Genomic DNA, 17,209 nt, shown 5'->3' with positions numbered 1-17,209 from the left:
TGGCCCTCAGTATGTGAAATTCCTAGATAATGTGTTTAGGGCAACACATTGCCAGGGTAAGGCAAGGGAGAAGGTAAACAGAGATCATAATCTGTCATTAGGGATTATGTCAGTACTTCTTATGTTTCCGTACTTTGCAAAATCTCTTAAATGCAGGAAACTTCATTTTCCGTTGATAGTATAATATCACATGCTAAAATAAGCCATTCCTTAGTTGGTGAGTCTCTTGTCAGAGGAGGCTGTAATAATGTCAAGGCTGAATATTAATATTGGGGCCCACTCACAGTGGACGAGCTGATCCATCAAACTAATGTCACTCTTCTGATGCCTGGAGCATTGTGACTAGAAATTTCCTATTTCCCCAGCAGCCATGTTATCTCTTGGGGCAAGCAAACAAATCACAAGCAAAAGTGAGCGCCAAAAAGGAATACATGGTATAAAGCTTCTGTCATTCTAAAATAATGTATCCTCTAACTTACTGTGATAAACACCACACAAGATATGTTAGAATAAGACCTGCTGCACGCCAAACGTGACGAATTTTCCTAAGCAAATTCTTCCTGGCTCCTTCAGGAACCGAATCTTAAGCAAATCTGATGAATAATGTGACATTAACTTTAAGGATCAGGATATTTTAAATTATTTAATTACATTTAAATATTGATGCCTTTAAATTTTAAATGGTTTCACATTCACTATATTGAATTCTTAAAATATGTCTGCAAATGATCATAGCCGAACACGTGTATGACAAATAATTGTGAAATAAAAATATATTAAAATAGAGGCAACCCGATGACTGTGAGTAGAGGCACTGAATGATGTGGTGCTGAACTGTGAAGCTCAGGATGGTTGAAGGTGCAAATCTTGGCCTGTGCTGAGTAGGCTGACCTTGGCTGAGACAGCATAGCACACACTTTTTAATTGTAAGTGTTGGAATGTGACTACCCAGTACCTCTGCTGTTGATCCTGTCTAAGTTTACAGGGTCAGATGCATTTTCCTTAATATGAATGGTATTGAAGGGCCACTAGGTGAACATCTGGGGTGTTCTCCTGCTGAAGAGGTTGCAAATTGTGCTGGAACAGTGGTGGGCTACTTTTTGAAGAGATATTCGGCCCACTGGTTTAATTGGAAAGTAATTGTATCTGTTGAAAAATGTGATGGTTGTTGGTTTATGCGTTGGACCTGGTTTCCTCACCAAATTATTGAGTTACCACCGTTGTTTTCAAAATCCCCAGTTCCACGCTTTGCAGCTGTTTTCAGAAGCAAAAAAGGGCCAACACACTGCATTCTTGGAATTGACAGATATTCCTATTACATGGATTTCTTCAATGTTGAAGGCATCTGGTATATATGATTCATTAAGAGTTGAATATAACAATCATTAATACTTTGAACACTGATTTTTCTCTTGGTTGAGCCAACACCAGTCAACACCAAAACTTTTGTGATAGAATGTCTGTTTTCTGAATATTAAGCGCATGCTTTCTTGCCACTCCTATAAGCTCATTCTACTAATCCAAGCCAGGAGCAATTAGCCATGCGTTGATCAGAGCCAAGGCTTAATGTGTGCGTAGGGGTGCTAATCAAGTTGATTGAGTCAAAACCCGTGCATTGGAAAGCTTCCCACACTTGTCTAATTAAAACCATGCTACTCATTGGAGCATTGGTCTGGAACTGATTGAGAAATATTTGAGCCAACAGTGACTGGTTTACCTTGTTGTGTCCTACCAATGTGCCACTGTAGCTGGCCCTTCATTAATGAATACTGCAGACCTGCCTGGTCCAAGATATTGCATTACCACATCCAGCACAGAAGATTGACTTGAATCCAATTTCCCATTGTTCAGTTTGTCACCAAGAGCACATCCCCAAAAGGACAACTTATCTTCCCTCACTAGTAACATATGCACTAGTTGATCATTAGATCACTGACAAGCATAAATTTGAGCTAGGCAGATAATAGATATTTCTCCTGAGTGCACAGTGGCGCAGTGGTTAGCACCGCAGACTCACAGCTCCAACAACCTGGGTTCGATTCTGGGTACTGCCTGTGTGGAGTTTGCAAGTTGTCCCTGTGACCGCGATGGGTTTTCGCCGGGTGCTCCGGTTTCCTCCCACAACCAAAGACTTGCAGGTTGATAGGTAAATTGGCCATTGTAAATTGCCCCTAGTGTAGGTAGGTGGTCGGAGAATGGCAGGGAATATGGGATTACTGTCGGGTTAGTATAAGTGGGTAGTTGTTGGTCGGCACAGACTCAGTGGGCTGAAGGGCCTGTTTCAGTGCTGTACCTGAATATAATATGAAAATATGTGCGTGTCTTGCCACCATATTCTTGACCACATCATGGGCACACACCAAACTCCATTGCCTGGTCAGTCTATCAGTTAGAAGTGTGAGATTTCAGCAGGAACTGCTTGCTTCTCTTGCATGCCTCGCTACCAGGTTATATCTTCAAGCAGTTACTATTGGTTGTCCATAGGTCATTTTCCTTCAGTATAATGGAAATAGCTATACTTCTCAACTGCTTAATCCAATTCCTGATGGTAAATATTTGAAGTATACATTTATACAGTTCAGACATCACGGGCTTCATTTTACCAGCTCCTCGACACTGCAGGTCACGGTGGGGGAGGGGGGGTGGTGGGGGCTGGCAGTAAAATTCTGCGGGGAGAAGCCCGCATTGACCCCCGACATCGGGAAGGGCCCACCACATATTACCGGCGCTGGGGGGACCTCAGTGCGGCCCCCACACCGCCTGGCGGCAGGCCCTTCATCTAAATATTTAAATTAACCTTAAATAGATGTAAATTAATTTCCCTGCTGGCAGCAGCTGTCCCACACCGATTTTATGGCTGCAACTCGCACCTCGCGTGCCTTCGGAACTCCGTATGGAGTTCCAAGGCAAGAACCTAGTGGGGAGGGAGGAGGAATAAAATTTTCAGGGCAGGAGTGGGGGGAACGGCAAAATTGAATGCGATTGGGTGAGGGGGTGGTGGGAAGGGGTTGAAGGTTAAAGGAAAGAAAGTTCGTGGGGGAAATGTTGTTATGGTAACTTTAATGTTTTGGGGGGAGGAGGACAAATAAGACTCTGATTGTTCATTGAGGGGGTGGGAGAGGGGATTTGAAGTGTGCATAACATTTTATTGAAAATTATTTCAAAACCTGCCACTTTAAATATTGAAATATAAGTGAAGGGCTTGAAGCCCTTCAAAAATGGTGCCGGCGCCTGCGCAGTGGCACCAGACGCCGTTGCCGGGGATGTGGCAGCCACCCTCTCTACGTTATTGGGGGCGGCCGGTCCACCCCCTCCATTTAAATGAGCCCCATGCGTAATATCGTGGGGATGCTTCGGCGGCACTTCCATGTCGGAAGGCTGGCTGCACGCGAATAAAATTCAGGCCCGGGGATCTGGGTTATTGTGCAAATACAATCTAATTGAATGTACTGAGACAAAAGACCCGAAATTCCTGGGGCCAGGGCGAGTGCACTGGCAATTATGGGGGAGGTGGGTGGGGGTAGGCCGTGAAGAGCAGAGGTGTGGTGGTGGGGGAGTGGGGGGGCGCGGGTTGTTGGGGGGAGCTTTTAGCTGGTTGGAATTTTGGGAAGAACCAGTAAGGTTCCATCCAGTTTCTACTCCATTAGATAATCACAGTAGTTTTGGGGCAGATTCATAATATGCCCGACCACAAATGGTCAGGCATATTACTGTTTTAGTGCTGTGGCAAGGTTGGAGACCTGACTAAAGGGATTAAAACACTGAGTTGCAGGAAAGATATGCACCAGCATATTTAAAGATTTGGAAAGAAGAGGCAAGAGAGGGTGCAGTAGTTTCCAAGGACAGAGGGCTCGAGGGTTGTTTTTTGAAGAGGAGGAGGATGATGATAGCGATCGTAAAAGGGAGGGTCAGTATCTGAGGAAAGGAAATCATTTACGATGTCAGATAGCATGGAGGCCAGCAAGGGAAGTTGTGTGGTTAACAGTTCAGTGTGAAGGGGGACAAGAGAAAGGGAGTTGGGTCTCATGAGCCAGATGTACTTGAAGGATGGCATAAGGGGAGATGGAGATGGAAGAAATTAGAGAAAGATGTGGGATCAAGGCTAGTGTACTGGGAGCCATGGGTGAGGAGGTAAGATTGGCTTCATGGGCAAAGCAAGGCAGGGAAGCAGCTAAGACAACTGAATGGCAATAAGATGAAGATCATTTAAAGGAGCCTGTAAGCTCCCCATACTTGTTAGAGGTGAGGATGGGGAGGGCAGCAGAGAGAGGTTAAGGAGACTGTTGATCGTGGAGAAAGAACCTGGAGATTATCTTTGCTCTTCAGGATGATCTTGGATAGTGAACGGTTTAGGCAGAGCAGAGTAAAACCTAAAGTGGTCCAGCTCGATATGGTAATGGATATTTAAAACTGCTGTGTGCCAGCTGCACTAAGTCTGTGTCTTTTGGACATGAATGAGAGAAGATGGGGACCACACCAGGAAGAGCTACCAGGACAGGGGAGAGCAAGGTGTTTATAGGGGACAAGAACATCAAAGATAGAGGTGAGAGAGTATTTGTGAGGCAGATGTGGTGAATAGAAGAGCAAAGGCTATGCAATTGGGAGTTTGAAACTGTAATTTAAGGGAATATCATTCATGCCCATAGTACACTAGGGTTGCCTGTCAGTTTCCAGTGTCCAGCATTGTGAGGGCCATAGAAGGCTGGAAGTTGAAAAGAATCCATAGATAATTTTTGATATGCAATTGATCACAGACCCAGTGATGTATGGCAAGGTGCCACAGCCAAAATACAAACCAGTTGCACCCCAGTTGCTCTGGAAATGGTACAGGTGCCCATCCAAAATATTTAAACTGGTATGAGCCTGGGCTTTGGATGGGGTCGCAGATATTGTCATGGATAAATCTAGCCCCTTCTCCCCCTTTAAGGCCTCCCTTGGAATTTCTGGATCAGATTGTGGGGTGAGATAGCTGAAAACCTGTTCATATAGTGCTTGCTGCTTAATTGATGGTTCATTCGTTTTGTGAATGGATTTTATATTTAAATTTTTTGATAAGGGTTCAGATGTGAGTATATATTGCACTCATGGGATTGACTATTAACAATGTAGAACTGTGATTATTTTTACCATGTTGCAAAAAGAAACAACTGATTCTCTCATACAAGCTCACAGGGTTACCTGTGAGTTGCTGGTATCCATCATCGTGAGGGCCATGGGGAATGAGAGTTGAAAAAATCCAAAGCCAGTTTTGGATATGCTATTGACCTCAGACATACTGATGTTGAATGTATAATTTACAAAAACTAGTTTTTAAAAAAAATATTTACACATTAAAGAAGACTTTCAGATTCCTGTTTTAAAAATTGTGAAGTGCAATTGATATGAATCTGTAGCCTTTAGCTGACAGGGTTAGTAATGTTCACAACATTCTTTTGAGATATGTATGCGACTTGTGATGTCAAAGCCAATGCATCACTTTTCAAAGCGAGCTGTGATTGATTTGTTTTCTTGATCAGGTTTGTCAGAAAACTGGCAGTTGTTTAATTTCAAATTGTTTCAAAGTGACAAGAAGGTTTATTTGAAAAAAGGAAATTCTGCAGCTTCTGCTGGAGATCTGCATGACAGAATTCATGCTGGTGACAGTCACCAGGCCTTCATATACAAAAAAACATGTTTCAAGAGAATAACCCTATTGAAGTAAATTCTCAGCATCTGATTATTCAATATTTCTTCTACCTCTTGGCCATAGAGGCTTTGTGGGTCACTAAGTTGGCTGTGTGCCTGTTGTCAGTTATCAGATTTACAGTCTTCCAACTTTTCCCGTTTCACATTGTCTCAGCTGCTGCTTTGCATAGCTGACTCCCTCATCACAGCTGCTGTCTCCCCCCCCCCCCACCCTCCTCCCCCCCCCCCCACCCCAACCCAACCCTTCACTCATTCACTCACTCATTACGCTCTTGTTCAGTCGAGAGCCGGTGTGCAGCTCACCTTGTGGTGACTTTGTGGCCCTGGCTAGCATTGAGAACCTGCTTTCCACACAGCAGCGGGCAGGTGATTTCCCATTCCTAGCTGATGGAGTCTTGGGAGAAACGGCAGTGAACAAATAGCCTTCAACAGATGTGGAATTGTGTGCAACAAATTCAAAGCAGCAGCTGCTGCTGAGTATTATGGTGGATACTCTCCCACTCAAATGGATTACATTTGTGTTCAAGGTGAGCGGAAGCCTTTACTTTTCTCTCTGAAAGATGCATTCCCTGTTCAACCTTATATAACTCTCTTCAATACAGTACTTCAGTTAACTGTAAAAGCACAACAGTGCTATTTCAATTCAGAATGGTCTTAAATAAAATCTGCTAAGTGGTTAATCATTGGTGTAATTGATAACAATTACTGTTTTGGTTTAGTACATAATTTTACAGGGCATTAACTGTTTGGTTGCTGGGTTATAGCAATTTCTGTTAGCTCTAATGGAGTGGGTGACCTTTCTAGTCACGGGAAACATGAGGTGGCAATAAAATCATTCCCTGATGAAGATCATGTCAACCCTCACCACACCTACCTTCCATGTAACGCTGTTGGACTGTCTTCAGCTTCAGTCTGATGTTCTCAGTAGGACTGCCTTAAATGGAACAGGACACTTTCTTGTTCACAGTTTTATTTTGCCAAGTAAATTAAACTTTTGGGGAAGTGTTCAAATAAGAAGGAAAGGGCATAGTAAGTGTTTTACAGGATGATGGGGAAAATACAATTAACAGAAGTTAAAAGGAAAAAAGGCTTAAAGCAGTTCTAAAAAAAAACATTGCATTGTACTAGGGTGAAGGAGGAATGTGTTGACATTGCCTGGTCAATGAAATGGTGATTTTAAACATGTGCTTTTCTAATTAATGCGCAACATGACATAGAATGAAAACTGTTGTTTTAGTCTTGGTAATTCGTTTAAATCAGTTCATATTATTTTCACATAAAAAAATACACACACATTGTTGATACTTGTCTATATTGACTTTGATTTCCTTCTTTTGGTATTCAAATTATAGTTTCTAATATCTCAGTAACACCCTACACCTCATTACACCCGTAGGGTAATCAGAAAATGATCCGGGCATTGCATCAGAGTAATACTGAACAATATACAGTGCATCAGTAATAAGATTAAGGAGGAATTAATTGCAATTAAATCTAAAAATTGACCTGTGCTTCTAACACTGAGATCGCTGACACGACAACTTGACATTAAATACAGTTGATGTCTTCTGAACCTGGTGTGTGGGTCATAATGTTAGTCTGAAATGTGGTAATGCTAATAGAGTATCGAAAAGCAGATCAAATGAAGTCTGGTAAAATGAACAAAGATCAAAGAGAAGCCTGAGGCAGATAAATACAGCGAATTGTCAAACTGTCCTGACCACTTTACCTTGTTTATCAGATTGAGATGCTGTCATTGCCATGTGGGAGGTATAGTTTTTATTTGATTCTTCAATGAAATGTGTCTCTCAGTGCGTGATTCTATTGGTAGAGCAAGCGTTATTGTATCAGATGATTTGTATTGTGCTAAATTATGGTCAGCACTTCCAACATCAGGATGGGGCGTAAAACTGAGGACAGCAGATAAGGTGCCCATTATACACTCTGCCTGACTTTACTTTCCACTGTCCTCAATAGAAAGAAAAATTGGGTGTCCATCTGCAAATTCTTCCCGAGGAGGTAAACTTTCCCCTAGTGAGAACCGGTGAAGCACTTTGACTAGTTGTCCGATAATCCCAGCAGGAAAACTGGTATATTTTGCGGACTGGGCCTCATTACAGTTAAGCTAGCTGTTTGCAGACAGGAATGAGTGCTCTGAATCCCTGCAGGATTCACCCACTACCATCTTAAAATAACAAATGGAGTCATGTGCACATCACAGAACCCTGATTTACATATTAAAATAACCTTTTGCTTGACTCAGCCGCATGCTCAGGCCTCCTAGTGAACAGCCCAGGAGAAGATTGCAGTGCCCACAGTATCATTGCCTGACATTTTTGATACCACCCCTTTTCTGCTAGGCAGGCGACCTCAAAATCGGTCCCTGAATCTTTTACCGAATTTCAGTAAGATGTTATATCTGTAGGGTTGCGAACCCTCCAGGAATGTCCTGGAGTCTACAAGCATTAAAGATTAATTCTGTGGATCGCCTGGACAGTGGTGCACGCAACCCAGAAGAAAGATCAATTGAGCACTCAAAAAATTGTGTTTTTTATATTTTCTTTGAACATTTTAGTTTATTCATTTATTGGAGATGGTTTAAAAAAAAGGTGTTTGACTGGGCAGAGTGAGTGGAGGAGAACTGATGAAGTCTTCAGAGGTACATCCAATCAAAGTTAGCAACCATAAATATCAGATGATTACATTCTATTATGAGACAAACAGCTAGTATTCAGAGATTAATTTGGTAAATGCATTGTGTAAAAGGGGGGATTACAATGGTAGCATCAACATAATGTAGCAACAATTGTATTATGTCTTATTTTGAGATGCATCCCTATGGTGACATATCTAACCTGCACATAATGGACTATATTTCCCTCTGTGTATAAAGTGAAAGAAAAAGTGCAGTGGGGCAGAACTTGCAGTCTCTTGGTCATGTCATGACCCTGCCACAAATCCCAGGGACAAGCTCATACCATATTAGCTGTAGGTACCGGTGCCAGTCGTGGCAGAAACAATCAACCAGTGGAGCAAGTAAAATATGGAAACCGCATCTGCTGCTGTGAAGGAAATCCCAACAAACCAATGCAACTGAAGGCATTGGTAACTCAATTTTCTTCCAGATGCTGTTCTCTCGATGGTGGATCCTTACATGAATAACAATTGCCATTTAATTAGTTCTGGGTGAGGCCCAACAGTCTAACCAGCATCTGAATCTACTTTCTGCAAACTTGCATACCACTCTGCCTTCTGCTGCATGTCCGGCACAATTCACCAGGGAGCCTGGGACTGCTCCCAGACACGCCTCCATACTGTGGTCAGAACCGCAGTGTGGGCACATAGGCAAACTGTTCACCCTACACCTGTCTTGAGTTTTCCGTTGATGCTCTGAAGGTGTAGAAAGCTGACCAAACCAGATCCCAGACAGTGCTGTCCTGGCAGTGAAGTGAGGCTGGGGATCTTTGCAAAGAAAATCACAAAGATGTGCAATGACAGTCTTGAACAATCACACCCTTCGAAAGCAGAGTTCTGCCAAGAGGTTCTTGAAGGACCTCAGGAGGGTAATTCACCGTCTTGATAGGCTGGTCTCTTCTGCCTTGCTGCATTATTCCCCTCATCTCCACATACTGTTGTTGACAACTGTGACTACTTGTCAAGAGTACTTAATTGGTTGTAAACAGCTCTTAGGGTGCCCTGAGGTCATGAAAGGTGTTATATCAATAAAAAAACCTTTCTTTTCTTTGCTATCCTTATGAAGGAAGAAATACAGAGGTACCTATGGAGCATGCCACATATTCTCCAGAGTGGATCTGAATATGTAGGAGGGTGAGGGGCGGGATACAAAATAAAGGAGTGAGATGAGACTTTAGCACTGTGGGGTGGATCAAGTGAAAATCATGGTGGAGAAAGCTGATAACAAACGTTGAAAACATATCTGTGAAGCCAGAAATTAGCAAGCAAAGTTTGGAGACATTTTAAGCTCTCAAGCTTCTTACTTCTGCTTGAATCAGTGACAGGGGAGAGCAGCTGTCCTTGTTTTAGATGGCTGTAACTTCCCAGATTGCTATAGTCATGCACGGGCAAGAAGTTCGGGGCATAGTGAGACCAGGTGAATGGTGCCCTTGTGCAAATTTTAGCATAATAACAGTGTAATATCTGCACAGTGCTGAAGATAATGAGGAAATGCTGGGCCATAATCAAAAGTTTATGGGCAACATCACATTCTACTCTGAGCCAATCAGATTCTCCCAGTTGAAAAAGTCTTCTTTTGTTAGGCACGGTTCTGTGTTCATTGCTGGCCTAATGGCAGGAAACGTAGCTGTGACATTTGCAGGACCTTTTTGTGACCTTAGTAGTAATGGTTTAGAGTTCAGTTGAATAGCAGCAACAATTCTGTATCATCATAAAATGCTGACCAAGTATATTTAATCTGCGATGGAACAATTGTCTGAAGTAATTTTGTCTAAAATCAAAGTAAATATTTCCTCAGCAATGCAACATTTCATCTTTTGCCTTTGTTGCTTTTATTTTGAACAACTACACATAAGCACATATCACACACACTCACTTTCTCACACTGAGGCAGTGACACCTGTGTGCAGGTTAGAGTACCCAAAAAGGGGCTCTTTTAGCTCAGGGACCAACAAGTATTGAGTTTGGTACAGTTAAGTCCACTGAAATCGACACTGATGAACAAATCATCAAAGGATCAAAGGATAAAATATCATGACACAAATCTTTCTGTTATGATTCCCAGGACTTCCACATTGTTTCAGCAAGTCAATATGATGTTTCAAATGACTTAAGTTAAAGACAACAGCCCTTGCTTGAAACATTACTTTCCGTAATAATAACAGTTTGCTGACTTGACTATGATATTTCAGTCAGCTATACTGAGACTCCTTGCGCTCCCCAACTCTCTGATTTCCCCAACACTTCTTGTAAATCACTTGTGATCCACTGCAGTTCAAATCCATTGAAAGCAGAACTGTTTGAAATGGTGTGAGACAGCAGGCATAGCAGAAATAATGGGGTAATAAGTTACTAGAATAACCAGGTTAAAAGAGTAGTTCACAAAAAAATGTTCATTTAGGGAGGTTCCAATATAATCTGATCCCAAGGTTTTATTGAGAAACTGCATTAGCTAGTATGCTAGCACAGTTGGAGCAAAAGACTTCTCAGCTGTAATAATCATTAAAATTAACTATCACAAAAACCTTAGCAAATACTAATATAAGTATAGACAATAGTACATGAACACTCAACAATACACAATGACAGTGATAATATACATTGATACTAAAGGTTTAATTTCCTCTGCAGAATTTTTATTGCCTTGCTTAACCCATTTGTGTCAGTTTTATGAACACTTTTAATAGTTGTTAAACCATCTCCAATTTATATATAAATTTAAAATAAATAGGTAATAAATCTGTAGTTAATAAATCTTATTAAAAAAAGGAATTTGATGCAAATTCATCAGCCAGTATCCAAAAATGGCACACCGAGGAATTGTATCCTTAATTATTAACCCAATAATACATGTTGGCATTAATACAATAACACACAATGACTGTTGCTAATTCAATGACACACAATTATGCTCTGATCCAAATCCAGATATTTTACCTGTTTAATTAACTGTTTTTTAATTGATTTTTCCTATTAAAGGGGAAGGTAGCTTTGGGCTAAATTACATGATTATTAAGCACGTATCCCAATGTTCCATTTCCTTATTGAAACAAAACAATGGATGCGCTCTAGTAGTGTTAACCAGCACGATTACCTTGGAATGTGGCCATGTCCCAGTATTGGTGCCTCTTGGTATAGTTTGTTTGAAGGCCAGCTTTTATTAAATGAGTGAAAGTGCTTTATTCAGATAGATGAAAAAATATCCGGACACATTCAATGCAGCAGATATCACTTGGTTGCAAAATTTCGGACTTCTACCTCCGTGAATATAGCAATAACATGCAACACTTCACCAAATCTCTTGATCGTACTAAAATTGTACCAACGTCTATGGCATCACACACATGTACAACTTTTCATTTGGCGATTGAAGAGTCTCAAGGTATATATCTCTATTTTGATGAATCCAGAAGAACTGATGCACAAGAAAAAACTATCTCCAATTATCTTTGGGAAATCAGTAGCTTTCAGCTACCAAGCTTTTCATAAAGTGGGCCTGAAAGCATCAGTTCCCCACCCTCCCAGAAAACTGTTTTGAATCAACCAGGGGGACAAGCTGACAATCAGCCAGATTCATTAAATCGAAAACTGAATAGGTATCAGGAACTGCTTCTGGTGAGTTCAATGCTAATGGCTTTGCAATTAAAAAGTATTAATAAATCAAGGCCAATTAGTCTTGTGGTGGCCATTTGCTGCTGTGATGCCTATAGACATGTTTTTCTCCACAATGCAATTTCTAGCCACATATGCAGAATATGGATGTTATCTCGTCCAGATACACTAAGCCTATAGTCACACCAATTTGAAGTAGTCAATCTCACGTCATAGTTGTTAAAAATATATGAACTTTCTTGTGAGTTAAATTGTGACAGAACACTTATTCATCACAGGAGGATAAACATTTGCAGTGTTTAACTCTAGAGGTTCCTTCTCCTTTAATGCTTTAAATTTCCTTGCCGTTTCTGATCTACTTCCCATGCAGGAACATTGTTGAATTGTTTTTAGTGATAAAATTTGTCCAGTTTTGATTTATAGAAGGTTTCTCCCCACTCAACTTCCTTGATCTGTTCACCAACTCCCTTACTAAAAAAGGGAGTTTCCCTTAGACTACTACCCATCTTACCAGCTGACAACAGATCAATCTCCTTTACCCTTTCATGAATGTGCCAATTACCATCACCTTAGTGAAGACATGAGCACCACATAAGTGATTCCTTTCCTGTGTGACTCTAACCTCCATCAGTAACCAAGAAACATGTCAGTGTATATTCTGTTTTACTACAGTGAATTCCAAAGTGCATACAATTACTCTTTTTTCACACCATGTTCTCCCCACCTCCCCTACCCCTCCCCCCATCCCCCGCCCCCGGGGGCACATCACGTAAATCCTGTGGAAGCATCTTTGCATCTTGTGCAACTGATAATATCTTGAGGAAAACTGTATATGGGCTTCTGTTGTGGTTGTTCTCCTTCCCCCAAACCAAAAAATCTGTTACTTTTTTTTGTAAAAGTTGTGCCCCTTTAATAGACTGTTTACCACTGAGTGATAAGACAGGAGTTTGCTTATACATGATCATAAGGTGCTCAGCAAAGGCAGGGTACGTCTGTGGAGGAAGGACGGAAGAATCAGGGGGTTTCTGCCACCTTACTCTTTTATAGCAGATTAGTTATAGTGTGGTAGTGGCAAAGATCTGGGAGCAGCCCCCATGTCTAGAAATGTAGAAGTTTCCTAAAAAGGTGAAAAGTAAATAAAAATTGTATGTCAAAAAATGATTGTCCCACAAAGCAGTTGTTTGAATGTGAAGGGCCCACAGTAAGTTTTTTAAAATTCTTTCTTGGGATGTGAGAGTCACTGGCAAGACCATCATTTATTGCCCATCCCTAATTGCCCTTGAGAAGGTGGTGTTGAGCCACACCCCTGAACCATTGCAATCCATGTGGTGTAGGTACACCCACAGTGCTGTTAGGGAGGGAGTTCCAAGATTTTGACCTAGCAACAGTGAAGGAACAGCGATATATTTCCAAGTCAGGATGGTGTGTGGCTTGGAGGGGAACTTGCAGGTGGTGGTGCTCCTATGCCTCAGCTGGTTTTGTTCTTCTAGGTGGTAGAGGTTGTGGCTTTGGAAGGTGCTGTCGCATGAGCCACGGTGAGTTCCTGTAGTGTATCTTGTAGATAGCACACACTGCTGCCACTGTGCGCTAGTGGTGGAAGGAGTGAATATTTAAGGTAGTGAATGGGGTGCTGATCAACCGGGCTGCTTTGTCCTGGATTGTGTCGAGGTTCTTGAGCATTGTTGGAGCTGCGCCCATCCAGGCAAGTGGAGAGTATTCTATCACAGTTCTGTCTTGTGCCCTGTAGATAGTGGACAGGCATTGGGGAGTCAGGAGGTGAGTTACTCTGCAGAATTCCCAGTATCTGACCTGCTCATGTAGCCACAGTATTTACATGGCTGGTCCAGTTAAGTTTGTCGTCCAGGTTCATTGTTAAGCGATTGGATTGTTTAAACTGCCTGGTTATTTTGATAAAAACAAAGCAATGATATTGTCTGCAGATGTGAAAGAATTGCAGAAATAACAGCAGTGGCTTTTTCTCATTGTTATCAGTCCTGTTATGTATACTTTTAATCCGCATATTTGCTGGGATTGTGCATTCAGGCAGTCTGTTTGCATATAACTGCACAAAGGGGATTAGAACATCAGCCATGTTTTGGATGTTCAGTTTGATGTGAACTGTCCTGAATCCATTAAATTCAGGGCCAAATACAGACCATTAATGTAGATGACACTTACAAAAAAGTGGCTCAGATCGAATTTATTTGTGAGGAATGTATCTTACGCTCAGCAATGAAGGATAACAGTTTTGCAGAAGTAAAACATTTTTGTCACCAGGTCTGCTAATGCTCCTATAATTGGCAGGAGACTCACACATGAAACCAAGGTCTCCTTCCTGAATTGTGGTACCAATCCTTTTCAATGTGAGATCATCTGATTTCTGATAGGTGATCGAGTTAAAGTGCTTCTTTCCATAGCGATTAAGTTACTTTAATGAGAATTCTGCATGGGGACTTAGTTGGCTCCAATTTCTTATTAAGTAAACAATTCTAGATTTTGTCTAGTTCAGTTTGACTAAACCTGAGATTAAAGAAAGGACTTGCATTTATAAACACCTTAGATACAGGGGTGGTGCCAGAGGACTGGAGAATTTCAAATGTTACACCATTGTTCAAAATAGGGTATAAGGATGAGCACAGCAACGACAGACCAGTCAGTTTAACCTTGGTAATGGGGAAGCTTTTGGAAATGATAATTCAGGACAAAATTAACGGTCACATGGCCCAATGAGGATTAATTAGGGAAAGCCAGCACAGATGTGTTAAAGGCAAATAGTGTTTAATTAACTTGTTTGAGTTTTTTGATGAAGTAACAGTGAAGGTTGATAAGGGTGATGCGGTTGATGTGGTGTCCGTGGACTTCCAAAAACGTTTGATAAAGTGCTACATAATAGACTTGTCAGCAAAGTCAAAGTGCATGGAAGAAAAGAGACAGCAGCAGCATGGGTATGAAGTTCGCTGACTGACAGGAAACAGAGAGTAGTGGTGATCAGTTGTTTTCTGGGCTGGAGGGAGGTTTATAGTGGGGTTCCCCAGGGGTCGGTACCAGGACCACTGCTTTTCTTGATCTGCATAAATGACCTTGACTTGGGTGTACAGTGCACAATTTCAAAGTTTGCAGATTGCACAAAACTTGGAAGTCTTGGGAACTGTGAGGAGGATTGTGATAGACTTCAAGAGGTCATAGACAGGCTGGTGGAATGGGCAGACACGTGGCATATGAAATTGAATGTAGAAAAGTGTGAAGTGATATATTTTGGTAGGAAAAAATAGGAGAGGCAATGTAAAATAAAGGGTACAATTCTAAAGGGGGTGCAGGACCAGAGGGACCTGTTGCGTGTTGTTATTCTTGTAGCATAGCTAGGGCATTGTAGATAAAGTCTAGGAGTCTATAGTAGGTCAACTAATAACTTTATTAGATATACACATTACTATTTCCACTCTCCTTAAGCCTCCTTAGCTAGTATTATTTGGGCTGCTACCTCTTCTCCCCAAGCCTATTACCATGTGACTGTTACATCATCATCCTTACAGTGGGAGGAGTTGCTCTCACTGTTTCCAACATTAATGCTTGCATGTTCTTATACCACAGTGGTGCAGTGGTTAGCACCGCAACCTCACAGCTCCAGCAACCCTGGTTCAGTTCTGGGTACTGCCTGTGTGGAGTTTGCAAGTTCTCCCTGTGTCTGCATGGGTTTTCTCCGGGTGCTCCGGTTTCCTCCCACAAGCCAAAAGACTTGCAGGTTGGTAGGTAAATTGGCCATTATAAATTGTCCCTAGTATAGGTAGGTGGTAGAGAAATATAGGGACAGGTGGGGATGTGGTAGGAATATGGGATTAATGTAGGATTAGTATAAATGGGTGGTTGATGGTCGGCACAGACTCGGTGGGCCGAAGGGCCTGTTTCAGTGCTGTATCTCTAAACTAAACTAAACTAAACTAAACACAGGACCTGGGGGTATATGTGCACCAGTCGTTGAAGGTAGCAGGGCAGGTTGAGAAAGCGATTAATAAAGCATACGGGATCCTGGGATTTATAAATAGAAGCATAAGAGTACAAAAAGCAAGGATGTTATGGTGAACCTTAATTAAAAAACTGGTTCGGCCTCAACTGGAGTATTGTGCCCCATTCTGGGTGCCACACTTTAGGAAGGATGTGAAGGCATTAGAGATGGTGCAGAAAAGATTTACGAGAATGGTTCCAGGGATGAGGGACTTCAGTTACATGGATAGAGTAGAGAAGCTGGGGCTGTTCTCCTTGGGGAAGTGAAGGTTAAGAGAAGATTTGATAGAGGTTTCCAAAATCATGAATGGTCTGGACAGAGATAGGGAGAAACTGTTGCCTCTGGCGGAAGGATGGAGAAGCAGGGTGCACCAATTAAGGAGATTGGCAAAAGAAACAATGGCTACATGAGGAAAAGCTTTTTTGCACAGCGAGTTGTTAGCATGTGGAATGCAATGCCTGAGAGTGTGCTGGAAGCAGATTGAATGGTGGCTTTGAAAAGGAATTGGATAATCATCTGAAAAGATTTGCCGGGCTACAGGGAAAAGGCAGGGATGGGACTAGCTGAGTTGCTTTTGTAGAGGGCTAGCATGGACATGACAGGCCAAATGGTCTCCTTCTGTGCTGTAATTATTCTGTGATCATACCCTCAGCATGTCAAAGTGCTTCATATCCAATTAATTACTTTTGAAGGCAATTTGTAGGCAAACATGGCAGCCAATTTGTGCACAGCAGTAACTGGAATGAAGAACTAGTTAATCTGTTTTTGCTTGAAAGAGAATGTTGGTAAAACATACTGCCCTCTACTCGCTAAGGCTCGAGAGCTAAATGGCCTACTTCTGTTCCTATTGTCATGCAGACACCCACCTGCCAAGAATGAGGCATATTAATTTTGTCATATGAACATTGCTTTTAAGCTGTTGCTGGAGTGAAGAAATGACTTGTTAAAGAGATCACCAGACCTTTGACTGGAGGACATTTGCATACTAAGAGACGGTGCTTGTGGTGACAAAGAACTACTCCCTGGGTCAATGAACCCAGATGGATTTCGATCATCAGACATTAACAGTGTAAGGAAGAGCATTCCAGGGATTGCTAAAATATACAATCCACAAGGACAGGACTGGTTAAACCAGCTGGTCACATGACCAACCGGCTGGTCCTGGTTTTTGAATGAGACACAGGACAGTTTGAATTCAGACTTGAGTTTGCAACT

General features: G+C 41.8%; 1 protein-coding gene across 2 annotated transcripts in view; it reads left to right on the top strand.

The window, feature by feature from the left end:
- The window catches only part of arhgap24 (Rho GTPase activating protein 24), a 499,279-nt gene that overhangs the window by 311,354 nt on the left and 170,716 nt on the right, over positions 1–17,209 (top strand). Inside the window, exon 1 of one of the 2 annotated variants that reach the window (XM_068038874.1) lies at positions 5,961–6,212. The exons of the other annotated variant lie outside the window; for it this stretch is intronic. Within the exon in view, the coding sequence (XP_067894975.1) occupies positions 6,191–6,212 (22 nt within the window). The 5' untranslated portion in view covers positions 5,961–6,190. Of the gene's footprint in view, positions 1–5,960; positions 6,213–17,209 lie in introns of those variants that run through there. 2 annotated transcript variants of the gene reach the window in all.

Source organism: Heterodontus francisci, chromosome 1, assembly GCF_036365525.1.
Source record: "Heterodontus francisci isolate sHetFra1 chromosome 1, sHetFra1.hap1, whole genome shotgun sequence".
Taxonomy (NCBI): domain Eukaryota; kingdom Metazoa; phylum Chordata; class Chondrichthyes; order Heterodontiformes; family Heterodontidae; genus Heterodontus; species Heterodontus francisci.
The sequence above is the reverse complement of the archived record's forward strand: the minus strand, read 5'-3'. Positions and strand labels throughout refer to the sequence as shown.